Source organism: Phoca vitulina, unplaced genomic scaffold, assembly GCF_004348235.1.
Source record: "Phoca vitulina isolate PV1807 unplaced genomic scaffold, GSC_HSeal_1.0 scaffold42, whole genome shotgun sequence".
Lineage (NCBI taxonomy): Eukaryota > Metazoa > Chordata > Mammalia > Carnivora > Phocidae > Phoca > Phoca vitulina.
The window spans coordinates 15,273,512-15,300,546 of NW_022589745.1; the positions used below are offsets into that span (position 1 = coordinate 15,273,512).

General features: G+C 59.6%; 1 protein-coding gene across 1 annotated transcript; it reads right to left on the minus strand.

Annotated features, from left to right (window-relative positions):
- Positions 1-969: 969 nt before the first annotated feature.
- SDC1 (syndecan 1) lies at positions 970-24,820 on the minus strand. Its single transcript, XM_032430083.1, has 5 exons — positions 24,516-24,820; positions 5,842-5,923; positions 4,420-4,898; positions 3,243-3,369; positions 970-3,109 (listed from the first exon to the last, which is right to left on the minus strand). The coding sequence occupies exons 1-5, from the start codon at positions 24,579-24,581 to the stop codon at positions 2,940-2,942; spliced, it is 924 nt and encodes a 307-aa protein (XP_032285974.1). The 5' UTR covers positions 24,582-24,820; the 3' UTR covers positions 970-2,939.
- Between the last annotated feature and the right edge of the window lie 2,215 nt (positions 24,821-27,035).

The window sequence follows — 27,035 nt, forward strand, 5'->3', positions numbered from 1 at the left end:
AGCCCTCCTGGGTCCTAGTGTCGCCTCAGTGGGTGCACAGCCGGCTGTGGGCTCAGGGGCCAGGCTGCCTGCTTCCGAAGCCCAGCTCCCCCGCTCACGGGCATGCAATTGTGACAAGCTGCTTCCTCCCTGGGCCAGTTTTCGTCTGCGAAGTGGGCATGACAACAGTAGCGCGGTCTCAGAGACGGGTTAGGAGACGTGGGTAGCGGAGGAGATAATCCAGGGGTGGTGCCCAGCAGCATCTGGCCCACAGTGAGCTCAGTCAGAGTAGGAAGTTGCCTATTCTACAACCGAACCTTCACTGTCCAGACCGGGGCTGGCAGAAAACAGGCATTAGGGGTTTTTGATGTTGAACAAATGAGCGAGCTAAGGACTTTGTCTCAGCCTCCAAACCCAGGGCCGGAGGGGCGGCTGCCAAGGGCCCCAGGCAGGGAGACCTGCCACGGAGGGGCGGCTGAGGGGCTGGGTGGGCATCAGCAGCCTGGACGGGACTCTGAGCAAGGGGAGGGCAGCCAGACGCCCTTAGAACACTAGGCCTCCTACAGTGCATTACACGTGTTCAACCTCCAAAATTTTCAATGTCGTTTTTCCTTAATATGTAGACATTTTTAGGCTTTTGGCACTTGAGACCGGCTGCTGGTGGACTTTCAGGAGTCGCAGGATGATGAGCGCACAGAGTAGCTAGCGAACTTTGAGTTGGTAGGGAGCCCTCACAAGGTAGGGAATGATCTAGAAGGAGAGCAAGGACGGGCTGGGCAGGAGACAGACCGAGAGCCCTGGGAGGAGGTGAGATGACAAAGGCCAGACCCAGGGCAGAGGGGGACACAGCCCACCCTTACAGCACAGGGCCCAGCCCTAATCCCGCTGCTCCTCACCAACCAATAGCACAGCCCAGAGCCAGGCTCCCGCCAAGAAGAGGACAGGGGAGGGCACGGCCAGGCCAAGAAGAGACTCAAGCACCACCACAGCCCAAAATGACAAGTGCCGTTTATTACAGTTACACAAATGGGCCCAGCCACAGGCTCGGCGCCATCCCAGGGATGAGCAGAGATGAGCAGTCACGGACCCCTTTCCCACCCTTCTCCCCACACCCTCCCCCCCCAGTCACATCCAGTCACACGCTCCGGGCAGAAAGTCCCAGTATTGAAGACAGAGCACAGGTTCCCTTCGCTTGGCGGGGCATCGCTCTGCGTCACGACGGCCCCCCTCCTGGAACAGCCAACAGAGCGGCTGGAAAGGTCAAATTAAATAGGCAAGCACAGGGGCTCCCAGGAGGGCTGGGCCGGGGGCCTCGGGTCCTAGCAAAGGTGTGAGGGGAGGTCCGTCCAAGGCGTCTGAGAGGCAGGCCTTGGCTCCGGGCCGCTGGGGGGCCAGTGCTGTCCGCCGAGGCTGGGCTGCAGCCGCCACAGCCTCTCCAGCCAATGAGGAGACAGTGCTTCGCGCTTGGCAACACAGACATTTCTATCAGGCCTTCTATAACCTTGGCTGAAACTGCTGACCTTCAGAAGAATTTTAGCAAAGACAAAAAAAACGAAAAGCAAACCAACCAGAGGGACTCTGACCCCAGAATCCCTCCTCTTGGGAAAGATAAAGGCACAGAGTTTTTGGCCAAGTTTCCCAATTTCATCTGTGTTTAGAGAAAGGGCTGGTCACGTCCACACGACCAGCACAGACAGAAGCAGCAAAGGGCAGGAGAGTTTGCATGACTACTTTATATTAAAGTTTATTACATTTGGAAAATCTACTGTACAGGGAAAAACCCATTGGATTAAGTAGAGTTTTGCCAAAAGCAAAAGACTATCACTCTTTGGAACATTCCTGATTCCAGCCCAGGGCAGTGCCACCGGAGCGAATCGAAGGTGAACCTGGTCCTGCGTGGAACAGCTCCATGCCAGGTGTGCGCCAAAGCCCCTCACGTCACCTTCTGGAAGAAAATGTCCCCCAGAGGCATTTTCTGGGGCACCCAAGGCAGGGCTCGGTCTACGGGAGACTCTCTCTGGGCCCACTGCCCGTCTCCCGCCCCACAGTCCTCTCTCCTTGGTCCCTGGCCAGAGGTGCCAGGATTCCATTCTCCCATAGCTCCTCTGCTTTACAGCAGCCTGGCCACGGCGGCGGCCCAAGGCCACGGGCACGGCCACGGGCACCGCTGCTCCAGCGGCGACTGCCCATGGGCAGCCCAGCCCCCGGGCCACCCGGCAGACATTCCATACCCTGTTGCACACGTGAGTGACAAACTCAGAGACAACACACATACTAGGCCTGTATGTTGGCTTCCAGATTTGGTTCTCCTAGTTTAAAAACGAAAAAAAAACAAAAAAACAAAACGTCTGAACCCTGATGCTGTCTCCTCACTGTAGTTTAGGGGAAGCAAGACGGGGGTAACCGAATCAACTTACTTACCTCAGGAGTAACAAAGTCTACTGGGCTACGAACAGAGAAAGTAGAGGAAACATGTGCAAAAACAAGTTGGTATCTAAAGGAGACCCACCCCCACCCCCCCCGCAAAACAATGTGAATCCGATGGAGCTCTGAACTCCTCTCCCTGCCCCTCGGGGATGGAAACGCCCCCAGATCGGGGGTCTCCGCCAGCAAGTGCGACAGATGTGCCAGCCCCCAGCCAGCGGGCCCATCCAGGGCCAAAGCGGCAGGGTCCCCTTCCCCTCCAGAGTTGGGCCTGGGGCGGGGCTGCTCCAGGTTGGGGAAACGGAGTCAGGAGATGCCAGGCGCTGGCTGTGGTGGAAGGGTCACGCGCGAGAAAGCCCCTGCGCCCAAGTGTCCAGGCAGAAGTCAGAGAAGCAGCGTCGAGAGCCCCCAGCGCGCCCCGGGGGTCCGCGGGAAGGGCGCTGGGGGGCTGCCATGGCGGCAGGGCCTGCAGTTCTTCATGGAAGAGACAAGCGGGGGCCTAGCGAGTGGCAGGGGGAGGAGGGGCACGGTCCCCGTCAAGCGTAGAACTCCTCCTGCTTGCTGGGCTTCTGGTAGGCTCCGCCGTTGGCTTGTTTTGGCTCCTCCAAGGAGTAGCTGCCCTCGTCCTTCTTCTTCATCCGGTACAGCATGAAACCCACCAGGCACACGGCGAAGATGAGCCCCACGAGGCCTCCAGCGATGACCCCTGTGGGGCGCAGGGAGGCCGGGGTTAAGCAGCAGTCTCCCCCCACACCAGGCGGGGCCCCCAAGGCGGCCGTGGTCAGCCCCGCTCCAGGGACAAATACAGCCCCCCTCCCGCCCACTCGGGAGAAACTCACCTCCCAGCACTTCCTTCCTGTCCAGGAGGCCCTGTGAGGCCTCGTGGTCCACGGGGGGCTGATTCCGCTGGTCAGGCTCCACCGCGGTCCCGGCCATGTTCTCCCCAGACAGGTCGAAGGTGAAGTCCTACGGGGGGGCAGGCACGGTCTCAGGCTGGGGTGGGCCACTGCCGGCAGCAGCATCCAGTTTTATTTCCAAACCCAGAAGCAGCTCGGGCCTCCCTGGTCACCACCGCCACCAGCTCAGACGCACCTAACGCAGACATCCTGGACCCCCAAAGCCAGGCACCTCTCATCCTATCACACCAGACCCTGGACTGTGGCAGAGATATCACATCAAGTGATACAAGACACATGTATTTATATGAAAACAGACAGGGGGACACCTGGGTGGCTCAGTTGTTAAGTGTCTGCCTTCGGCTCAGGTCATGATCCCAGAGTCCTGGGATCGAGCCCCACATCGGGCTCCCTGCTCCGCGGGGAGTCTGCTTCTCCCTCTCTCTGCCTCTGCCCCTGCCCCCCACTTGTATGTGCATGCGCAAACTCTCTCTCTGACAAATAAATAAAAACCTTTAAAAGAAAAGAAATACATTCATTTTAATGTAAAGTGTAAAATTACCATGACTATAAGATAGAAAGTTAAACCGGGTAGAACTTTTATACTTGCTTGCTTAAGTTTGGGAAGCCCTCTTGCAGGCGATCTTGAAGGACTTTTTTTTTCCCCCAAGATTTTATTTATTCGACAGAGGGAGAGCACAAGCAGGGGGAGCGCACAAGCAGGGGGAGCGGCAGGCAGAGGGAGAAGCAGACTCCCCGCTGAGCAAGGAGCCCGATGAGGGACTCGATCCCAGGACCCTGGGATCATGACCTGAGCAGAAGATGAGCAGAACGCAGACACTCAACCGACTGAGCCACCCAGGCACCCTTGAAGGACTCTTTTGCTCTGGTCTCCTATTTAGTCTGCCCTGCTCTGGGCTCGGCCCTGGAGGCAGGGGGAAGGTGGGACCTCGTGACCCTGTGTTCACGGTGGGGGATGCGGCGTGCTTACAGGACACGGGGTTGGGTGTGCCCGATGACCGAGCCGGTGCCCCTCAGCGCCACGCACTGTGCTTTCCCAGGCAGCGGCGGCCACCCCGAGTGGAAAGAAACACAGACGACGGCAGCGGGGGGCCCTCACCTGCTCCCCAGAGCCCTCCCCTACTGGGAGCTGAGTGGAGACTCCATCCTCCGTGGCCCTCTCGGTGGCAGAAGGACCTCTGTCCTCCACACTGGGAGTGTGAGGGTCCAGCTGGCTGGGTCCCGCCGAAGCCGAGGGCTCATGGTGCTCAGGCTGCATGTCCCTGTGGGGATGGGAGGTGGCCGGGCCCTGGGCCGTGGTAGCTCTCGCTGTCGATGGCCGGTGAGTGGTTGGGTGCGGTGTGGTCTCACTGGGTGGGCGGGTGGCCTCCTTCTCCCGGTCGGTGAGGCCAGGCTCCACCTCGGCCACAAGCAGCGCCTCTCCCTCCCCGGGCGCCTCTCCCGTGGGCAGGTCGGAGGTGGAGGTGGTGGTGTGGCCTGCGCCGGTGGGCTCTGGAGCTGTGGGCACGGCCGTCAGAAGCGCCACGTCCTTCCAGGCGGACGGGGTCTGCTGTGACAAGGTGATATCTTGCAGAGCACCTGGGGGCCCAGAAGCAGAGCTTGTTGGAGCGGGGAAGGCCCAGAACATCTAGACCGGCCAAGCTCATGCAGCGAGGAAGGCCTGGACGAGGACCTGCACTCTGCTCCCAGGCCAGCATCGCAAACCCTTTCATGCAAAGTTGTTTCCCCAGGGGACAACTAGAGGAGGCGAAACTCCGCTTTGGAAGACCGACGAGGAAAGCTGCCCTTCGCTGCCGCACGTGCCTGGGGAGAGTGCGGTCTCGGGAGCCACGACACAGCAAGGCCGTCTGGGAAGGAACATCCCCAGTAGCTGCTGAAGCCTGCTCCCTGGGTGGGGGCATTCTCAGGAGCCCGAATGCCTCGTCCCCGGTACACACACCTCTCCGGTCCCCTCCCTGTTCACCTGCCCTCCCCCCAGAAAGGCCCAGCGCCCCCAAGGACAGAGGCCTGTGTCCTACCTTCCAGCTCCCAGGCCCCTATCTCGGCCACTTTCCCCACAGATGGTCTCGACCCTCTTCCAAAATCCTGCTCAAGAGCACCTCCTCTGGGAGGCTTCCCTGATCACCTCCCACTCAAGGACTTCACTCCCCCAGGGAAAGGGGAAACAGGAGAAGATAAGGGAATATTTATGGAAGATCTACACCCCACCAGGCTCTGTGTTACCTTACAGCTCCCAACAATCTTATGACGTCAAGATATATTCCCATTTTACAGATGAAGAAATAGAGGCCCGGAGAAGTCCACCTCTCCAAAGTTTGCCCAGGGAGTTAGGAGAATACGAGCCCAAGTCTTTCTGCAGCGGACAGCCCCTGGGGCCTCCTGGAACCCCAACATTCACTCCCCCAACCCATACAGGTCTTCTTGCAGCATGGACCCATTCTCTTTCCTAGCATCATCCTCCAGACCCAGCCATGGGGGCTGCCTGACCGCCATCCTGGGGGAGGCCCTCATGTCAGCTCACCTGCACCGGAGCCAGAGAAGCTGTCGGAGTCGTCCCCAGAGCCATCCTGATCTTCAGGGGGCACATTGGTGGCCACAATTTGCTGGAAAAGGATCAGAAAAGGGTATGAGTGGAGGCTTGCTCAAGGCCCTGCTACTCTGGGGTCCCTGTCCTAGAGAGCTGAGTGAGCTCCCCCACCACACATACACAGCACAGGGAACAAAACTGTGTGTGTGGCTCCGGGACCCTCAGCTCGGGGCAGCCCTCTGGTCCCCCACACGCCCCCGAATGCTATGACGACACAGCCCTACACCAGGTGGTGGGGGTGCAAAAACACACCAGAGAGGGCAGGGCTCTTGCCCCAAGAAACTCAGTCTGGTAAGGGAGCCCCAGACCTCTTAGAAGAGCAGCAGAAGACGCCATTACTGGGAACAGAGAGACTGTGGCCCCAGTGGGACCCTGTCAGCTCACCCTACACTGAAAATCAGGTCCTGGGGCCATTGGCCAGGGAGCTTCAGGATCCAAGACTGGGGTTTTCTAGAGCCCCAGGAACAATCCCCCAGTGACCTGACTCCAGAGAGGTGCTCTCCAGGCATGCTGGCCACCAGGGTACGGACATCGAGGGCCTCACGGAGGGAGAGGTCAGGGATGGGCGCGGGACGTGCCCACACAGGACAGCCCAGGCCTGACCACCGTGTTCCTTCCCATACCTGGCCTGTTTTCTCATCCACAGGAAGGACTGGGCCCAGGCCCCCTTGGGGAAGGAAGGACAGAGTGCCCATTAGGCCAGGGACAAATGAGACTGATCTCGAAGAGGCCCTGCACTCGGGAGGCACCGACAAACGGGCTAGGGGCCTGGGGGGGACCTGTGTGCAAACGGCGGTCCCAGAACCCTGCCTGCGCGGCGCAGCTCGGAGCGGCTGCTGGGGCCAGAGGCGGGAGCTGCACCTGCCGAACTAGTGAGCGGGCCCGGGAGGAGGCAGGTGACAGCACACACAGCCGAGCAGCCTGCACAGAAGACTGCAGCAGGGCGATGTGGGGGTGTGGAGGGCTCCCCAACGCCAGTTCCAGAACGTCAGTTGGAGAAGGGAAGACCCAAGAGCCAAGTGGCAGGAAGGGTAGCGATGAGTGTCCTGTTCAGCAGCAAGTGAGTTCGTGACACGCCCAAATCTAGAGGGCCCCGATGTCAGGGGCCCGAACAAAACGTGAACAAAGAGGTTCGGAGCACACGGGGTTAGAGACCCCCTGACCTTGGCCACTTAGTAGCTGAGTGGCCCTTGGGACATCACTTAACCTCTTAGGGCCTCAGTCTCTCCATCTGTAAAATGGGGACAGTAGTAATATCTACGTGCCAGGCCCGTTGCAAAAACTCCCTGGGGTTATGCACCGACAGCAGCCACTGCGGTAACTCGGGGAGTGAGAGCTGCTCAGCACGGGTAAGAGGGTTCCGGTGCCTGCTGGGAAGAGGTGGGATGGAGGTGCTGGGGTTTCAAGGAGAGGCAGGACGGAGCCAAGTCACAGGAGACCCAAGGCTGGGCTCCAGGGTGTGAGGCCTCCTCAGCCCAAGAGGCCTCGCTGGGTCCTGGCCACAGACCACGCAGTTTCACTCTTGAGTGGAGCAGAGCAGGGAGGGGACAGACAAGACCTCTGGGCTCCTGAGGCTGCCTGGGGCAGAACTGGACCAGGTGGAGGCTCCGCATCCAGGGGCTCAGGTCAGAGGGAAGCTTCTGACACATACAGAAACCACCAGGCTAGAAATACCACTGAGCTTCCTCCGAAAGTACAAAACCCAAACTCTACCTCTCCCCCTACCCCCAAGAAAAAGGTTCTGGCCCCAGAAGGGCCCGTCTGGGCTCTCGTGGCCCATGTACATGAACTGGCTTAGTCCCTACCCTCCACCTGCACCTCAGGCCACATCCTGCCTACACTGTCCCCAGGTCGTGCTTCCAACACCTGTCCTGTCTCCACAGAGCTTCGAAGCTGCCCCTCACCTCCCCTAAGTCTGTGTCTGTGTACCCTTCAGGAGCAAAGAATACTACTCACCAGGCAGGCACAGAGTGGGGACCCCCACCCCAACACGCTCCCATCCCAGGCCCACAGGGCAGCTTGGCAGGGGGCGGGGGGGGAGAGACAAGCATTCAGGGGACCCCCACCCACCCACACTCCCTGAGACCCCACTTCCCCTCACCCAGTGCTTCTGCCCGCCCTCACCGTTCCCAAGGAGGCCCTAGGAGATGAGCAGAGCACCTCCCCCAATGCACTGCCTCCGTCCCTTGGTCCCTTGGAGAAGATGCTCAACACGGAGCAGGTCAGGGCTCCAGCCAGAGCAGCCTCCGAGGCACCGTCCTGAGAGCCCAATCTTCCAGAAGCAGCCAATGTCTGGGGCCCAGGTCCTGTTTCACAGGTGAGGGGAGGCAGACACCGAGGAGGCCCAGCCTCTCACCTACCCCGAGAAGCCCCAACAGGTTAGCAGTTTCCCAAGAAGGGGGCCTCTTTCATCACCAGATAAGACTGTGAATCTGCCCAGTCCCTAAAAACAATTTGTTCCCTCACCTCTGCTCAGCTTATCCCTCTGCGATCTTGTTTACACAACAAGCTCTTAAGCAAACGCTTTCTCTGCTGAAACCAGCTCCCTGGCCTCGGGGCAGCCCCTCCCCTCTCAGGGCTGGGTCTCCAGCCGGGGAAGGGCTGCAGTGACCTCCAGATCCCCTCCGGCCTGAACCTTAGTGAGGGCCTCAACTCCCTGGGGAGGAAATCAGCAGAAACTGCTGAGTCTGAACTTGGATCACTAGTGCCAGATGACTCTGGCATTGTGGGGTGAGACTTCCGGTTTCACTTAGGCAGCTGTGCTAAGAGCCTGTGGTCAGCTGCCCCCACGGCCTCCTGCGGGGCTCTCCGCAGCCGTGCCTCTGCCCTGGGTCCCTCGGAGACCACCACATGGCCACAGCTCAGGGCTGCTCGGGGACAGGTTGGCCCAGCGTGGAACCCACTTCAAGCAGCCTGGGAAGGTAAAGGCAGGCCATTTCACACCTTGAATGGGGCTCTTTAACCTCTGCAGAGTCCCAGGAAGCTCAGCTTTTCATCTAACACCCCAAAACCCTTGTAGTAAGATCTAAACATTTGCGCATTCGGTTTGCTCAAAGTAAGGGCCAGTCCGCTGCAGAGCCTTTAGAAGCCCACCGGCCTAAAGGGCCAAAGCCAGGTTTGGCTCCAGTGGAGGGCGGGGGTCGTGGGGCAGACACATGGAGGCTGGGGGACAGGGCGTACAAGAGGAGCTTAGCCCATCTCCATCTCGGCCACCCTGGGCTGCTGGCCACACCCGAGCTGCGTGGGAAGGACGGAGCGAGGGGACCTGATGCCAGGGCTCCAGCAGAGCAGGGAAGAGGCTGTGAGAAACTGAGGCATTGTCGAGCCCTGGAAACACTTTCTATCCCTTTCCACCTTTACCCTTCTATCTGAGGCAGGCAGGCCTGAGATTAGCATCTGGCAGATGAGGAACTGAAACAGACAAGTTGAGGGACTTGCCCAAGGCCACGGGGCGTGGGTGCACATGCTCCCCTCACCTACCCAGCTCCCCACCCCCAGCCCCGAAAGACCCCCTGGCTGACCCATCTGGTTTAAGGTGCCTGCCTGTGCTTCTGCGGCACATGCGCGAAGATGCCAATCTCGTCAACGCAGCCGCCGGCCCCGGAGCCCCGGGATGAGAGTGTCACAGAGTAAGAATTCCTGACCCCTACCCCAGCAGCCGAGGGGACCAAGGTGCCAGCCCCCACCTCACAGCTGCCGAGGGCTGGGAGTCTGCATCGGGCTGCTGCCGGCCAATCCCAAGAACAGATCGGGAGCCTGTGGGCAGAGGGCTGGAGGAGGAGCCTCAAGGAGGCAGAGCCTCGAGCCAAGCCTGGCAAGCTCCCACCCTGCACTGGCCATAGACAGGGCCACTCTCCTGGGCAACCTCCATCCGAGCAGCCGCCTCGCGCTGGCTGGCCGAGAGGCCTGAGGCCGTGTGGCAGCATCCCTCCAAGGCATCTCGGGGACAAGAGCTCCATGGTAGGGTCACAAGTCAGGATAGCGAGGGGACATTTCAGAGAGGTTTGATTGAGGATGGCGGACCCGGGGGCTTCTAACTCCGGACTAATGGAAGAGGCTGCCTGTCCACCTGCTTCCTGGACTCCCGCCACCCCATCAGCTGCAGCCAACAGGTCCAAAGACCTGTGGTTTCTAACCTACACCCTGAGTCACTAACCATGCGTCACCTGCTGCCTGACTTAAGTGATGGATAAAGCAAGGATCCTTTAGAAAGCATTACTGAGTTCACAGGACTGTGTTACTCTCTCAACCAACACACTGCTAAAAGTACAATGTCGTGTAAGGAGGTCACAGACTGATAACAAACAGGGTCCTTGACATCAAAACTCAGGGGATCACCATCTAGGGGCTTTGGAGAGAAAAGACGTGGTCTGGTCTGGTCCTGGCAAGCTCCCAGGGCACACAGCCAGGAATCCCACTTCAGACTTCCAAAAGGGTGGCTGGGGCACAGAGGGTGACTCTCCAGGGGACACTGGGGCTGGGCCTTGAAACCCCCCAGGCAGACCTGGAGAGAATAAGACAATGCTCAGCCCCAAGTCACTAATCTCGGCAACACTGGGAACCTCAGGAGTGTGGCAGGCTTACACATCCAGCAGGGAAGAAGGTTTAGGTATCTGTTGATCGTTATTTGTCCCAGTGGGACGACAAAGCCTGGGCTGCTGTGGTAGGAGACAAGTTACTGAATCCACAGCCCTCCTAGTCTCGAGGAAAGCCAAAGATAAAGGGGCTGGCCACAGCTTTTCCTAAGCAGCCAGCCTTGGTGCTGGCTCTAGGGCTATTGACCGGAGGGGCCCTCAGCTTGCTCCAGGAGCCCAGCTGTGGGGTCAAAAGGCAGGTGGGCCCCACAGACATGCCAGGACAAACACCTATCATTCCCACCCACTGAGATCCCACGAGGCAGCAGACATTCTCAGGAGGGTTAAGAGATTCATATTTTCTTTAGAAATTTTTACCCCCTCAGTTTCTTGGTCAGATCTATGGAACTAAGGGAAATAGGTTGATTCCCTGCCCCAACACACACACATACACCCCTAGAGTTCACAACTCTTGGGGCCTGAGGGCTCAGAGCTACAGAACCCAGCCTTTACCCCCCACCTATGCATCAAGATGCCAAACTGACCAAAGGGGACATTCAAACCATTGCCTTTGTCCAGGCCAGGGGCTCTCTTTCTCAGGGTCCCTGTAAATCTCCAGGAGACAATCAGATATGAAGTCTTCTGAGCTCCATCCCTGAGGCTGATTGAGTGGGTCTGGGGCAAAGGCCCAGGACTCTGATGTTGAACAAAGCCCCCGCTCCTGTAGGTGGGATGCAGACTATCCTTGGAGAACACTCATCTGGACAGGAAAACGCCTAGCCCGGAGTTGCCCAGGACCTGGGCACTGGGGCAGGCAAACCCCTACAAAGGTCCCAAGACCCTCACTCAGGTCGTGTTCAAGGAAGAGGTACCAAATAGCAACAGAGCCCCATAAACAAGCCCTAGTGGCAAAGGGATCCAAGATGGCTCTGGAACATTCTCTGCATTTCTGATGCATCCTCTCTCTGCAAACAATACACCACAGCACCTGCCTGTTCTGCAAAAGAGCCTCACCGGGGAGCCGAGGAAACCCTGACCTTCCAGAGGCATGGGCCCTCCGACTGCTAGCAACAAGCAGCAGGGGACAAAACTGAGCCTCCATCCAGCCTGCCCTGCCTGCCCGGGGCTGCAGGACCTCCGCGGTATCTCAGGCCTGAGGCACTGACCTGGCAGGAGGAGCGGGGTCTCTCAGCCCACGAGGTAGGGGAGCAGGGGCTACAGAGCCTCACTGCAGTCTTCCCGGGGCACCTGCCTGCCCGAGGTGGGGGGATGGAGTGGGTGACGGCGGGGGGGGGGGGGGGGGGGGGCAGGGAAGAGAATGTTGCAGAACACGCAGCCCCACTCCTGCGGCTCACCGAACACCCTGGCACCCTAAGGCAGTGGGGTTTGTGACTGCTTTCCTCGTCTGGGGCATCGTTTGTCGCCCCTCCTTTAGCCCTGGCTAACATGGCCTAAGCACGGACCCGAGGGGCCAGGGAGGTCAAACCCAAAGCATCCTGGATCCAGGGTCTCAGGGAAAGGACCAGAGCCAGGGCTGGCGGGGGAAAGAGCCTGAGCAGGGTGGCTGCCCCGGGGCACGTCTAGTTCTGCTCCCTTGCTGGGGACCTGCGCAGCTCTCTGCCTCTCTGACAACAGAAGGGGCTTGGCTAGAGTACCCGAAACTCCCTTAGTGCTCTGACAGGCTAGGCTAGCATGTGGGAGCAGCAGCCCCAACTCCTTGTCAGCGGGGCCGGAGCAGCACAGGGGTGACACGGTGGCCGCAGAGAGCCACGCGGGGTAGAGGGAGGGGCAGGGCTACGGGCCAGGGCCTAGGAAGACTCGGGGCTCCCTCCTGCCCCAGGCTATCCGAGTGGTGGCAGATAAATCCCTTTCTCTCCGGAGGCTTCTTTCCTCACTTGGGAGCTGCCAGGGAGACGTGCTTACGACGCCGAGAGGCACCGATCTCCCAGCTTTGGCCTCAAGACCCTGAGACCTCTCCCACTGAAGACACTCCCAGGAGGTGGGGGCCCCACCAGTGCCTCAGGGCCGCCTCAGCATTTCCGGCCTGACAGGCACAGTGATTTATCAGCTCGGTGTCTCTCTACCAGAACCCAGTCAAGCTGGGACTTGCAGAGGGCGTGATGGGCCTGGCCCAGGGCGGCAGGGGCCCGGGGCACGGCAGCTGGGTGACAGGGGACTTATCCTGCCTTCACCCTGAGCAGCCATGAGGGCCCCAGGGCCCCCAACCCCCATCAGCACTTCCACCGGGAGGAGCACCTTTCAGGGTACCACCCTCCCCCACCTTCACACACACAACCCACCTGAGCTGTCCCCACCCGGCCACTCGGACACGGGCCTCACCGTGTGGGGGACTCCAGGGCAGGGCTGGGGTGCAGGGTGGCATCCACACCGGGCTCGAAAGCCCCTCCGCAGTAGCATCTCCCACCGCACTAAGTGTTGGCCTTTCCAGATGGGAAACCCGAGGTCAAGGTCGCAGAGCCCTTCGCCCTGGCCCATTCTGCCTACGTCAAGTACCCGGAGAGGACAAGGCTGCCTTGAGGGAGAGAGGATCCTGGCAGCCAGGGCCAGGCCCGATGCCCAAGCCAGGTCAGGGCTGCCACCAGCACCCCCATACCCACCCCTCCCCAGAGCTGGCGCCCGCCTCACAGCCCACGTGCTGAGACTCGTCTCAGAACGGGCCCAGCTGAGGGCTGGGTGTGGGGCCGCAGAGCTGGAAGACCAGTTCCTCGGCTTCCACCCCCCGCGCCCCCGCCTGCGAGCGCCCTGGGCTGGGCATTGAGCAAGGCTGAGCAGCCTGGCCCAGCCAGCCTTTGTGGCCGGGGCTGCCCTGGGAGCCAGACGAGGGCTGGCCAGGGGAAAGTGACCAAACCCAACACCAGGAAAACCTGGTTGTAGCCTGGGCTCTGTTCCCAACTTACTGGATGACCTTGGACAAGACACCATTTCCAGTTCCCCATCTGTCCAATGAGCGACGGCAAGGGGGCTCCTAGTTCCCAGTCTACGGCTGGGAAGTCAAGGCCGGGCCTTGAGGGGCAGCGAGGTGCAGCGGCCACAGCAGACCCCCACCCCCAAGGGGTGCACCACAAACACGGTGCTCGGTGCGGGGAGGACCCACCGTGGCTAGTGGGGGGAAGGGCTCTTGATCACAGGGACTGGGGGTCATTGCTCTCAGCTTCCCAAGAAGGGTTATGGCCTAGGCAGGATGCTGGAGATGTTCCAAATCAAGGGGACTCTGGGATAGCAACTGGCAACCCGAGAGGACAGAGGGAGCAGCTGAGGCCTCCAGAGCCTTGTGCCTCCCCAGCCCTGGCTAACCCAACAAGACAGCTAAGACCAGAAGCTCAGTGTAGGGCTCCCCAACCAGGCCTCCCAGGGGCCCCTTGCACTGCTCTCTAGCTGGCGTATCTCCAGATTCCACCAGGCTTGGGGGCCTGACACCTCTGGCACATGGGGTTCTAGAGATACCCTCCCCCTGCTCTGTCTAAATAAAGTATCCTCAGGTTTCACAGAGGCAGAAACTTATAGCTTTGGACACACCTGCAAACCAGTCAGGCCTCCAGCTGTGTATGCAGGGAAGGGGAGCCCTTCATCACCCAAATTTACCCAATCGATGTCCCTGCAGTTGCAGAGTATCCCCATTAAAATGCCTCTGGGAAGGCTAGCCGGTGCTAGTCACTCTCACTAGAGTATAAAGCAGCTCCATACGGGGGAGGGGCTCATTCTGGAAGTGGGGCACTGTGGGTGGGTAGGAGCTATGGAGGATGGGAAAGGATTACAAAAGAGAGGCTGGGCGATGCCAAGACCAAATTTTTTAACCTGTGTCAGAATACGGTTGCCAGCCAAGCCCATACCCAAGAAAGACTAACCTCCCTTTGTTCCCACTTTGGAGCTACAGATACACATGGCTTCTCCCCCCACATGCAGAGGAACGGGCTAGCCTGGGAACCTGCCTCTGGGATAAAGTACGATTCAGACTGACTAGGCACTGAGACTGCTAGAAGCCCGGACAAAGACACAGGAAGGGCAGAGTGTCCTTGAAGGAGTCCCCTGGGGGTACCATGGCAGAGTGGAACTAGGAGTTTGGGGCCTAAGGCAGCTGAAGGGAGACTGTGGATGCAGCCCCAGTCTTAGGAGCTCGGAGGCACCCAGGAGGGGGAGAGTAGCCCTAACTCCACGCCCAGGGCTCAGGGACAGTCAGGGGTGCAGGAAGAACCTCAGGCTTTAACCTGGGCTGGGGCTTACTCGAAAAACAGAAATACCCAAATTAGGCCTTAGGGAAAAAAAAACAGTTATCACAGCGAATGTCTATTGTGTACACTGTGCCAGGCACTAATCTAAGCACTTTAGCTGAATTAATCAATCTTCACAATAACCTTAGATTCTAGGACCACAGCCATCCTCCAGGTAAAGAAACTGAGGCAAAGGGGACAAGTTGTTAGTCCCAGGGCACAGTCAATAAAGTGCCAGGGAGAGGGTTTGCGACCAGGCAATCCAGCAGGCATGCCGTCAGCCACCCTTCGGTGAGGGCCACGTGGCTCCCTTACCCTCAGGAAGAGCCCTCATTTCCATGGGAGGTGGCAAAGGGGAAAGTGCAGAAGGAAGGACCACAGAAGTGGGGCCTTCCCTCCGCCCCAACATCCTGCAGCCCAGCCCAGCTCCTTCTCCTGGGCGACCTTCAGTCTGCAGTTCTGGGGACTGTCACCCCCGCCCCAGTCTGCTCAGCTGGCCTGAGCCCCTGCCCAGGGGCCCTGGTGTCCGGCCTCCTCCAACTGCCCACCGGCCCAGCCCACACCTCCTCGCGGTCAGGAGCTGGCCCCTGGCAGAGGCTCAGGCAGAGGCGAGCGGAGTCTGGCCTGCCAGTGAAGGTTCCAATTTCTGAGAAGGGGCAAAAGCCCTGTTTTCAGACCCTATGATATCAGCACACTGGAGTAAGACCAGCCGGCCACTCACATGAAGTGACGACATGCCCAGGCCAGGTCAGACTGTACTCCTTCCCCCAGTCACAGCCACCAGGGGCTCTCCCCAGGGGACCCCCTACACAGAGTCAGCCCCCAAACTCCCCCGGACGTGCTCCTCTGAGCCCAGGCAAGGAAGAGGCTCTCACTCAGGCCACATACATTACTTCCTGGGATCTTGTCCAAAGCCCTCTGAGGCAGACGAAAACCCCCAACTTACAGAAGAGGAAACTGAGGCTTAGGGGCAGGTGAAGAAACATGCCTGAGGTACTCCCTGGGTAACTCCATGTCCGGTGCTCTTCCCAGCCTCCACCTGCCCCAGTCCCCGGGGACACTCACCTATAGATCCCACCTGGCCTGCCCGGCCCCACAGCTTCAGGACCCCAGGACCTACCCCAAAAATAGGCAGACCCAAGCAATCAGACTCAGGCTGTTGCCATCACACTGGGAGAAAAGGACCAGGGTGTCCCCTGGATGCCCAGCCCCTGGGTAGGGGTCTCGAAGAATGGCCCTGTTCTGCAGCGGGTTGGAGCGGGGGGGTTAGTGAGGTCACAGGTTCTCTGTTCCTCACACAATTGCCAAGACCAGGACCCAGACCTCAGGGCCTTCCCAGGACCTTACAACAACCAGGATGACCCCAGGAAAACGTGGCAACTATGCTCCTCCCCCAGACCCCCAGAGTGCCTGTGGGGGGCGGGTAGAGGACGCAGGGGCAGAGTCTGAGGAGCTCCCTTTGCCGAGGTGTGCCCATTCTCCTAGCCTGGCCCACTGCCAGCTGGGAGGTCCTGCTGCCCCGACGGTCCCCGCACGGCACCTGGAGGAGGTGCGGTCCCCACACACGGCAGCGCCGCGCCCCAGCAGTTCTCTCTGGGAGAAGGCGGAGTGACGTCAGCCTCTGCCACAGTCTTGGAGGCTCCCAAAACACCCGCAGCCTGGGGCCCTGCGAGCCCAAACCTGATCACATATCCGTTGGGGACACTCCCCGGAGATGGGACTCCAAGGCCCTAGACAGTCTCCCGGGCAGCAGGGATGCTGACAAGCCACGGGGAGAAGAGCCAGTGCTGCCGACACAGTCCAGGCCCCAAGCAGGCAGGCGAGGCCCCGGGCATCAGTGGCCACCGTGGTGCAGGTGGCCTGGAAACAGCAGTCCTCAAGTCCCCCAGGGCCGTGCTGGGTCTGGGGCGGACGAGCGCACCTTGGCCCTGCAGAAGGTCCCTCCTCGCCTCCCCACATTCCACCCACCCAGGGCCAGGGGACCCCCAACGAGGGCCGGCGTGGCCACAGAAAGTGCCAGGCAGCCCTAAGTGGGAAAGACGGTGAACTCAACATCGTTGTGGTGGGACAGGTCTCTTAACACCGCTGGAGATCCGCGGTGCCCGTGGACGCTCCCAGAGCAGGACTGGCCACTCCCACTGCCCCCATCAGGGCACCACCTCCCCAGATACTTCCCACGGCCAGAAAATGACCTGCAAGCTGAGGTCTGAGCTCCTGATTAGAAACTGCTGAGGGATTCTGGGATGAACCCTGTCTCCGTGAATGACCTTTACTGTCCCGGCCCCTCTGGCCTGTCTGCACACACCAACCCTCCCGTCTGGTCCCAGTCACAGCCACCCTCCCTTGCATGTGCCCCCGGACCAGGCGTGGACTGCTCCCCACCTGCACAGGGCTACGTACACGGCAGGTGCCCAGGCTCTGGGCTTTAGATCTGGTCAAGCCAGGGAGGGCTCAGGCCCCTCAAGGAGTGAGGCAGCCGAAGCGGAGGGAGGCCCTGCCCAGACGCTCACCAGTCCTGTGACACAGCAGGACATCACGAACACCCCAAGGCAGGACGGTCACCTTGGTTTCTTTGCCCCCTCCCCCCATTTCACAGATGGGCTCACTGAGGCCAAGACAGGCCCTGACACAAAGCCACTCAGCAGCAAAGAGGAGGGGCCGGGGCTGGAGGCCAGGCAGCAGAGCCTTAGTCAGCCCCGCTGGGCTGCTCCCTACCCCAGGCCTGGCACTAGTGGGGTCATGGTCAAGACTGGTTATGCCAGTCACCACGACTGTGGGCCTGGCACCGTGACTCAGCTGACAAGCGGAGCGATGAACACGCCCGCCTGCCCCACTGCCCCAACCTGCCCGACGTGGCTTCCGTTCCTGCTGCTGAGCAGACCCGGGGCACGTGGCCAGGATGCCTGGGTGTGTGCAGAGAACCAAGCGTGACCTTGCCCAGGGTCCTCTGTCCACTTCTGGTTCCCACACTGAGCTCTAAGTCCACCTCCTCCAAGCAGCCCGCCCTGCCCTCTGCCCCCCACAGGTGACTCCTCAGGCAGTGAGTGTCCCTTCAAGGCCCCAGAAGAATGACAGCAGAGGCCTAAGCCCCTGCCAAGTCCCCCACTGCCACCTTCACCCTCCCCAGGACAAGGTCACTCCGCAACCACGTGGCCATCAGAGTTGAAGAAGGGGACGGAGACACCTTGAGCAGATGGGAGAACTGAGGCGCAGAGAGCCAAAGACCTGTGCAGGCCAGTCAGGGGCTCAGCCGGGACTCAGGAAGGACAGGTGTCCCGGCCGCCCTGCTCTGTAGGAAGAACTCCCGAAGACTTCTAACGCCAGCGACGGAGGAGCGTCAGAGCTGCAGCTGAAGAGGGAAAAGTCCACCGGAAAGGGAGAGAGAGAGGAAGAGCGCTTGCTGGCTTCTGAAGAGGAAGCTGCAGACAGGTGGGAACCAGGTGCCCCCCGAAACAGACCAGGAGGAAGGCCCAATAGGGAAACAGAGTCAGGACCCCCAAGCAAGGCTCAGATGTAGCTGCAACCCACGCTGCGGGTCCACCCCCCCCCACCTGAGCGTGCACACACACACACACGCACACACGTGCACGTGCACACACAGCCTCTGGCGGGGCTGCACCCCCCAGGTGAGTCACAAGGCCAGAGGAGAAGTAGTCTCTACATATGAGCAGGCAGACCTCGGAGCCACAAACAAACGCCAGGAGGACAGAGACCCCCAAGGAGCTCCAGAGGCAGAAAGGGGTGCATCTGGAAGCCTCCAAACTCATGAGTCACAGGAAACATCACTGGGCAGACAACAGAGTCGAGGAGCAGGTCCAGCCACCAGCTTTCCGCTTTTCTGGCCCGTGGTCCCAAGCCCCAAGGTTGCCCACTGCACTCCCCGCCCCCATAAGCCTGCCTCCATGCACTTGCGCCCCTCCAGACCCCCTGGCTCCCCAAACCTGCACAGCAGGACAGGAAGCAGGACACTTTCCAGAGGAAGCTTAGCAAACCTTCCCTCAGGCCACCCCCCATCACCGGCTCACTCCTCTGGGCCCCAGAGCACTGAGCTGACTAGGTTCCCCTGTCTCAGGCCCAGAAATACAGGGGACCTTCTAGAGCCTCCTCCCCACCCAATGTAAGCTTCGTGAGGACAGGCCGAAGCAGTGCCATCACGCGGACAGAGCTGGCCCTCCCAGAGGCTGTATGGGACGCTCCCGTGCCTCCTGGATTGGAAGTCACACAGTTGCTGAGGTGACCCGGGCGCAGGGTCTTGCCTTTGGGGCCTCAAACGGGCCTCCTTGTGTTGCGGGATACGTGCCTGCCCTCCCTCGTCGCCATCAGGGCACTCCCAGCCGGCTCAGAGGGAGCTTCCAGAAGGCACACTCCCATCTAAAGCCCCACGTCTGCTGGAGCAGCTGAGAGGGAAATGACACCGTGCTGAGTCTGTTCCAGGAGCAGGATCCTGGCGCCAAAAGCCTTCTTTCCACAGACTCCCTTAATCCCATTCCTTCTCTCGAGACACACTTAGGCAGGCCCTCGGGGTGGGGTTGGGGGGGGGGGCCTTTCAACCCAAGCCTCCAAAATGGGTTGTTGAAAAGAAGGAAGAAATCAGGAAATCGTTTCTTCTGTAAAACTAGCAGGGTTCCAGGACTAGAAATCATTGAATGCCCCGTTCTCACAGGGTTGCTCCTACGGCAAGAGTGAGAGTGGGAGGGGGCCAGCAGGGGAACCCAGCACGGGAGCCAGGAGTCCTGGGTATCTGGTCACCTGGCTGGTACCACGGTGCCTGCCTCCCAAGCTTTAAAACGGTTCTACCAATTCCGAAAATGTCTCTCCTGTGCCTAAAATGAAAGTCAAGGGAGACTGCTGCCCTGGGGACAGTCACCCCATCAGGCCACTTTGCACCAAGCCAAGGACATATGGCCCCTGCACGGGCATCAGACCTGGGAGCACGTCCTACCCTGCTCTCATGGGTCCCACTGTTTCCTGACCTAGGCTCTGTCCCTGAGCCCAGGTGAACCCAACCCAAGCTGAGGATTTTGGCCAATGCTCAGGCCAGCTCAGCCCAGCCCACTACCCCCTCCATCCAAAACATGCACACCCACGGTTCTCTGGGATGGAACAGCAAAGACCCACAGGGCCTCGCAAGTTTCAGGCAGCCTCCTACACCGGGCTTCACTGCGGAGACTTGAGAGTCCATCAATTCATTCATGCCATACACATATGCCCCGCATAGGTACAAATCCTGGTTCTTCCACATCGGCCCCTTAGAGGGGCTCACTGCTATAGGTCTCATCCACAAAAGGAGGGCAATGACGTATCTCGTAAAGGCTTGGGGTAAAGATGAAATAAGAATGTAAGGAAAGCCCTGCGCGCTCGACAGCAGGCACTCAATCAAAGGGACCTGTAAATTCTATCGTTAGCTCCCTTTTCCTCTGGCACTTTCACTTCCGAACACTTTCAAGCGCTCATTATGAAAGGAATATGCAAATCACAGAAAGAGGACAGGGAGAACAGGTATGGTATCCGCTTTTCAGAGGACATTAAGACTTGGCAGTGAAGTGACTCACCCAAGATTACATGGTAAATCAGTGGCAGGGTTGAGACTTGGTCCTGGGGCTCTACTTAATCCAAAGCTGTTTCTGGCCTGCCCAACAGCATGGGTGCACTAAGAAAGATGCACTTTGATCCAAATAAAACATGGTGAAGAGATGGAGACAGGACCCACGCTGAGAACAAGGGCCCTTCCAGTTAAGATTTACAGCGACTTAGCCTCACCAGGTCCAGGCTACCTGTGACTAGCGAATCGCTTACAACTCAAGCCAGATGGAGGAACTCAGAACATGGGGGTCATCAGGTGCCTCCTCCCAGAGGTCCTTTACACCTGTTCCCCGAGGGAGCCTGTACGCACTTCCCTTGACAGCCTGTTATTCTAGGTACTATCGCGGATACTGCAGAGGTCCCAGCTGGGTCCACAAACGCACAAACCGCACTTGTCACAGATCATGAACATTCCTCACAAGCGAAACTCTCACTCAGCACTGAAAACTCACATCTTAGAAATCGTTCGCACAAATCTGATTAGTGTCTTAGTACTGCTGGAAAAAAGTGCAAGTTAGAACTGAGCAGAAAAGCTGCTTGCTACACTTCGGCCCACAGCTATCAGAGCTGGAGGGAAAAAAAGAGCAAGCCAGAATTCAAACGTACCAACCCGGGGGCACCATGCACAAGGGGCAAAGTGGTCTTCAGAGTTCAACAAACCCAGGAGATTAAATGCCTAACGTAACACAGCGACAACAGTGAGGACCCCGGCATCCCCAGATTAGATTATGCTTCATATTCTTCTGTTAATAAAGGAGGGAAAAGAAATACTGCAGAGTCCTGCCCAAAGTGAGAATAATTTGAGGTTAATACGGATTCTTAGCTCACTAAGAAAACCTGGATACCAAGGATACCTCATTCCCAAGGGATTTCAGAATCCAAAATTCTGTAGTAGGGAACAGTCCTCTATAAAATACTACAAAATTCAAGCATTTCACTAATTCTTTCCAGGCCTCTCTTCTTTCTCATCCCTCTCCCCACCAGCCTCGGTTAATAAGGTTTTATTGGAACCCACCATGAGCCACAGGTAGAGACTTAAACCAGCTCCACCCTCCTGGTGGAGCTGAAGCCAGGAGTGACATCACCTCGAGAAGGCTCCGAGCCCAGGAGGAGGCAGTTAGTGCCTCCCCCACCCCCCACCCACTCCGCCAGGCCTTTGGGAAATGTCTCTACTAGCCCCCATAATTAGGGCAAAAAGGGATTTTATGCCTTTCAAGAAAGAGAAAAGGGAAAGAGAGAAAAACAGCAAATAACTATTCCAGAACAAGCAATTTTTCTGGCATGGAAGAAACAAAAGACCACGGGAAACACACACAGAAACCTTCTTAGACAAACCTGTTCTTGCCTCCTGGGAGTGGTTTCAAGCAACCTTCTGCCCTAGCAGCCTTCCCTTGCCCATTCAAAGTCAGGTGCCCAGGATCACGCCCTACCTCACTGGTCCCCAGGGGGGTTCTGACCTGCTTCCCACTGGGACCAAAGTGAACCCTGAGAGAGGACCAGATTTCTGCAACCTGTAGACACCTCCTATTTCAGGCAAACCCCACTGCCTTATTTCTTTTAGGAAGGGGGGAGGGGAGGATACTTTATGCCACTTTATGTCCCCACTTTTAACCCAACATGGACACCCACTGTAAGAGGGAAAAGGCAGGGCCAGGAAAGAGAAAACAAACTACACTTTATAAAAGAAAAAGGAAAACCTGAGCTCCAAGCCAAGGTCTGACTCCAAAGCTTAGTGCTTTCAGGCTCCACTCAGCCACCCCCTCCAGGAAGCCCTCCCACCACCATATTCTAATGAGACCTCCTCCTTCCTCCTTTCCCCCTTGAGACTCAACTGCCTCCCAGTCCTGTCTCCCTCTAATGTGTCAAAGTTCCTAGACAAGATATAATGCCTCCTAGTGCAGCATCTGCCCTTACCCAGTACACAGGAAACCCTGGGAAACACGGGCCACAGAGAACCTCGCATCCCATCTGCCTCGGCCATGGCAACAGGCACGCTGGGATGCCAGCTCACGAGAATGCCAGCCTCCACCAAGGCTGGCAAAAGAACCACCACCCGCACTCCTGATTCTGCTGCAACTAGGTGGAGAACCCCACCTCAGCAGTCTCCGCTGAGGCCCAATCTTGGGCCTGGAGAGAGTGCAGCAGTCAGGTAAGGCCACATAGGCCACGGCAGTAAGGCACACACCTCCGCTCTCTTCTCCGGAGTATTAACTATGATTCAAGGCACAATCTGAGTCCTACAGAAGCTGCAACCCTAAAGAGAGAAGCCAGAGGGGCGCCTGGGTGGCTCAGTCATTAAGCGTCTGCCTTCCCCTCAGGTCATGGTCCCAGGGTCCTGGGATCAAGCCCCCATAAGGCTCCCTGCTCCGCGGGAAGCCTGCTTCTCCCTCTCCCACTCCCCCTGCTTGTGTTCCCTCTCTCACTGTGTCTCTCTCTGTCAAATAAAATCTTTAAAAAAAAAAAGAGAGAGAGAAGCCAGATGCCAACTTCTTGGACCTGAAAGCCAGGAATGCACTGGAGATGGAGCTCAGAAATCCTATCAGTCCCCATGGCTCCCCCAGATTTGCACCCTCCGCCCCCCACCTCCAACTCATCAGCAATTCAAAAGGCATCAGGGACCCTGTTCTGGACTTCAAAATACTTCCAGACACAACAGTCGCCTGGAAAGCAGGGAGGGCCCTTCACAGATGAGCCTGGAAAATACCTCACCTGAGCCAGACCCTATAAAATACCCCACAGCTCCCAATAGCTGGTAGCTTCTATTATTGTACACGGATCTGATTCCAGACGGTCGGCATTGCTGAGACTTGTGCAGATGCCACATTATCAGGGATAGACCCGGCACCTCCCCCCGTCCCCCGGCCACGATCCTTCTCTGCCCACGTGCCTCCCTAACCAAGAGCTAGGGAAGTCGAGCGGTCCAGATGTGGTGGCGAGAGACCGCCACTTCCGGAAGGGGAAGAGCCCCCCGCTCCGTCCGCACCTCCCCTCTCCATCCCCGGGGATGGCCGACCCAGCCCGCGGGGAGGGCCCCGGGGCTCCGGCAGCGGGCGTGGGGGCTGGGGGTGGACGTGGACACCCGGCGGCCAGCGCTGACACCTGGCGGCCGCCCAGGTCCCGGCCCACGGCAGGGCCGGCGCTGCGGGGCGGTTCCCAGGAAAGGGTTACAGGGGCCGAGAACAAAGCGCCCCCATTGGGGAAGGCGGGCTGGCGGCGGGGGCGGGAGATCACTTTCTGGGGGCCCTCGGGATGCTCTTTGTCGGCCAGGTCCCTCTTGAAAGGGGGACCCACCCCTCGCCAAAGGTGGACGCTGGAGTCCTACCCAAAGGCCTCCTCCCCCAGCCAAAGGCTCCACATTTGTCCCTCTTTCCCCCCGGCTTCACTGGGCGGGCCAAGGGACCCGCCTTCCCTCCGCGCGGCTCCAGCACAAAGCCAGGCCGGGGGAGGGGAAGAGCCATTCCGGGGTCCACTCGCGTGGAAGCCACAGCCCGCGCCGGCCGTGCCCCGCACCGCACGCGCCCCTCCGCGGGCAGCACAACTTCAGCAGCCCCAAACTTGGGTTCCTACGGGGCTCCGGCGTTCGGGGGCCAACTTCCCGGAACCTCCGCTGCCAGCTCGGCCCGGCTCCCTTAGGGCAGCCGACGCGAAACCGAGGGCCCCACCTCCGCCGCCACCGCGACCCCCGCGCAGCCCTGGCCCGAGCTCCTCTGCCAACGCGCCGGCCCCGCTGCGCCCAAACTTGCCTCCGCCGAAGGGGCCGGGCGCCCGGGCTCGGCGAGTCTGCTTTAAATTAGGGTCAGCGGGCGGGGCGTTGTGGCCGCGATCACTGCGTCTTCCCGGGTCTCCGGCGGGGACCCCGGCCGCTGCGGTGCCTGGGCTGGCCGGAGGGGAGCCGGCGACCCCGGGCGCCGCCGCAGGCCGGCGGGCTCCGACGCATGTGGAGCCGGTTCACATAATTGAGCGCGGGGCCCCGGCGCAGGCTCCTCTCCGCGGGGCGCCCGAGCCCCCGGCCCTTAGCGGCGGAACCCGCGCGGCGCCCACCGACGGCGGAAGCAATTGAGGCGGGAGCCCTGGTTTCGCGGTCACAGTCCCCGGCCCGCCGGGGTAGCGCGGGAAGGCAAGTCCCCGCTTCCCCTCCCCCTCCACGTGCCGCCGGCGGCATCGGCGCGTCTGCAAGCACCGGCTTCCCGCCGCTCCCTGCCCGGCCCCGGGCCGCACTCACCGGGAGAGCCGGCTGCAGGCGCAGCGCCAGCGCGCAGAGCCAGAGCCAGAGCGCCGCGCGCCTCATGCTGCCCGGACCGGCGGCGGGAGCGCGGCAGGCTGCGGGGATCGGGGCGGCGCCGCGCGGCACGGACTGCGCGGGGCTCCTGGCCGGCTCCGCCGGGTCGTTGCGCTCCGCACCCTCGGGCGATGCCCCGCGCGCAGCTGTCTACGGCGAGGGCTGCGGGACCCGCCGGCTACAGTCCGCTCTCTACCGCTGGATTCCTCTCCGCTCGGCTCCGCTCGGCTCCCGCCCGCACCTCTCCCGGCGAGCTCCGCCTTATAATAAACCCACAGGCCCTTAGCCGTTGCAAAAACTAGCCCCCCACCCCCAGCTCGCCAGGTCTCCCGGCCAGCCCCAGTCCCCACCCCCTAGGACCCCGCCCCCTGAGCCACCCAGCCCGGCCCCCTTGGAACGCCCCACCCCCGGTATCCTGGCCCCGCCCCCAGCCCCGCCCCCTCTCGCCCCGCTGGGCAGAACCGCGCCTTCCTCCGGAGCGGTGGTCCCCACAGGCCGTTGTGCCCGGCGTTTCAGCTCTGCTGCTCCTGGGTGGCGGGGTCCCGGGCGCACCCCCTTCCGCCCCGGCCCAGTATAGTGGGGCGCTGTCCGGGAGAGGGGCGGGGGGCGGGCATCGCTCTTCGACTGTGGGCGCCAGTCTGCAGCGCCCTCTGGGCGTGGGCACCGAGCGTCCTCCAGGTGCGTTAGACTCCCCAGATCCTGGCGGCGGGAACACTTTCCAGGCTGTGCGGGGCCTCGAGGTGATGGGGCCTTAAACCGATGGAGCCCTCCCCCCACTCCTCTCCTCCGGCTTCGGAAGGGGTCCCTGCGTCCCCACTTCCCCAAGGACAGGTTCCCACATGCCCTCGCCTTCTGCCAGCACTCCAGAAAGTGCTGAAAACTTGGCGCCTTACTTTGAACGGCAGGACATGCTCAGGACTGGCTGTAAAAGAAAAACAAAACAACAACAACAACAACAAAAACCCAAAACGTTTTCTGTGTCTTTCTATAGAAGATTGCCCTCTCTCTTCATCCTCTCAGCTAAATGGAAAAATAAAGGTCTTTCTTCCCAGGTCGGACCTCCTCTGGCCTGCAGATCTGAGGAGCACCACTGCTCCTTCCTGATTCCCTAAGAGGCCCTGACCCCTAGCGTGTCCAACACCCATCAAGCACCTCTGTGCAAAAAGGCTATGGAAGGCCTGTGGGTGTAGCACAGATGGCCGTGAGAGAAAAGGGGAAGAACTGCCAGCCCTGCCTGCAATCTGGTAGGCGGTAGAGATGGTGCCCAATGACCTTCGTACCTGGACCTGGAGACCCAAGATGGCGTCTTCCTCACCCATCTTCTCCGGGCCAGTGGGCAAGGACAGCCTCAGCTGGCCTGAACTGGGAACCAAGAAGGTCTCCTGAAGTGTCTTGGCCTCTCAGCAGTCCCCCGAGTTTCTCTTTATATGATTTAAACATTCCTGGGTCTTGGTTATACAAGCAGGCCTGAACAATCTGCTGTGGGCCCTGGGTTCTCCACCCACCCAGCAGGTTTGTCCAGAGCTATGCAGCCTCCTGCCTCCCCATCTCAGCCACACTCCCCCGATCAGAGCACTAAAACATGATGCCCCCCAACAGCACTCAGCCCTATTTTTGTCCCTGCTCTGAATACCTGTGTGACCTTGGGCAGCTCCCCATTTTGGGGTCTGTTTCCCAAGATCTGTCTTTGGAGGATGATAGATCCTCATCAGGGTCTTGGGGGCCTAATGTGGGGTCCCTGAGTGCCTTGGTATCATGGATCATCCAATAGCATGGCACCAGGCCAGGTCTCTCTGGGAACTCAGGGAGTCCTGGTGAGTTAAAAAGCCCTTTTAGTGGAAAGGCCGTGTCTCCAGGGGGGGTCTGCCTCCATGGGTCTGAAGTTCATTCTTTAGTCCTTTCAACCCAATGTGGAGGAAAAATAGGTCAGTTTGGAATCTTGCTTTTCCCTACTGCACAAAATAGAGAAAGTTGGGGTGGGGCAGGGTGGGGGGCGGGGTTGATGGAGTCTTTTCAAAAATCACCAGTTTAGTGTTTCTTTCCAACAGTACTTTTGCCCCAGGTCAATGTGGATTTCTTTGGACAGACCAGCAAGAGGAGGGACCCAACAGAGGGGCCCCAAGGAGGCATGGACAGAAAGAAGGGAAGTAGGGGGTCAGGGCTCACCTTTGGCCCAGCTGCCCCCTGGCCTGCTTGCTTCTCCTCCAGCCCAAAGTCAGCAAACTAGCCTTTTCCTTGAAAGCTGTCTCAGAGCTACAGGCCTTTGGAATGCCACAGTGACATCAGCCCGTATGCCCAGGTATGGCCGTCCATCCCTGCTGTGAGTACAGCAGCCCCCTGCCTCGGGACCCACCCCCACCTCCTCCAAGACCTTCATAAATCAGGCCACTGAAGTGTTAATATCTGTCTGAGCAGGGGGCCTCTAGCCTCCCATCTGGAGGTACCAAGGCAGGGTCCTCATCC

Excerpts from the sequence above, each read along its gene's own strand:
- SDC1 (XM_032430083.1), bottom strand. The coding sequence starts at position 24,581 with ATGAGGCGCGCGGCGCTCTGGCTCTGGCTCTGCGCGCTGGCGCTGCGC. Across the intron at positions 5,924-24,515 it reads GCCTGCAGCCGGCTCTCCCG|CAAATTGTGGCCACCAATGT; the intron begins GTGAGTGCGGCC and ends ATCCTTTTCCAG. Across the intron at positions 3,370-4,419 it reads GGGAGGGCTCTGGGGAGCAG|GACTTCACCTTCGACCTGTC; the intron begins GTGAGGGCCCCC and ends GCCCCCCCGTAG.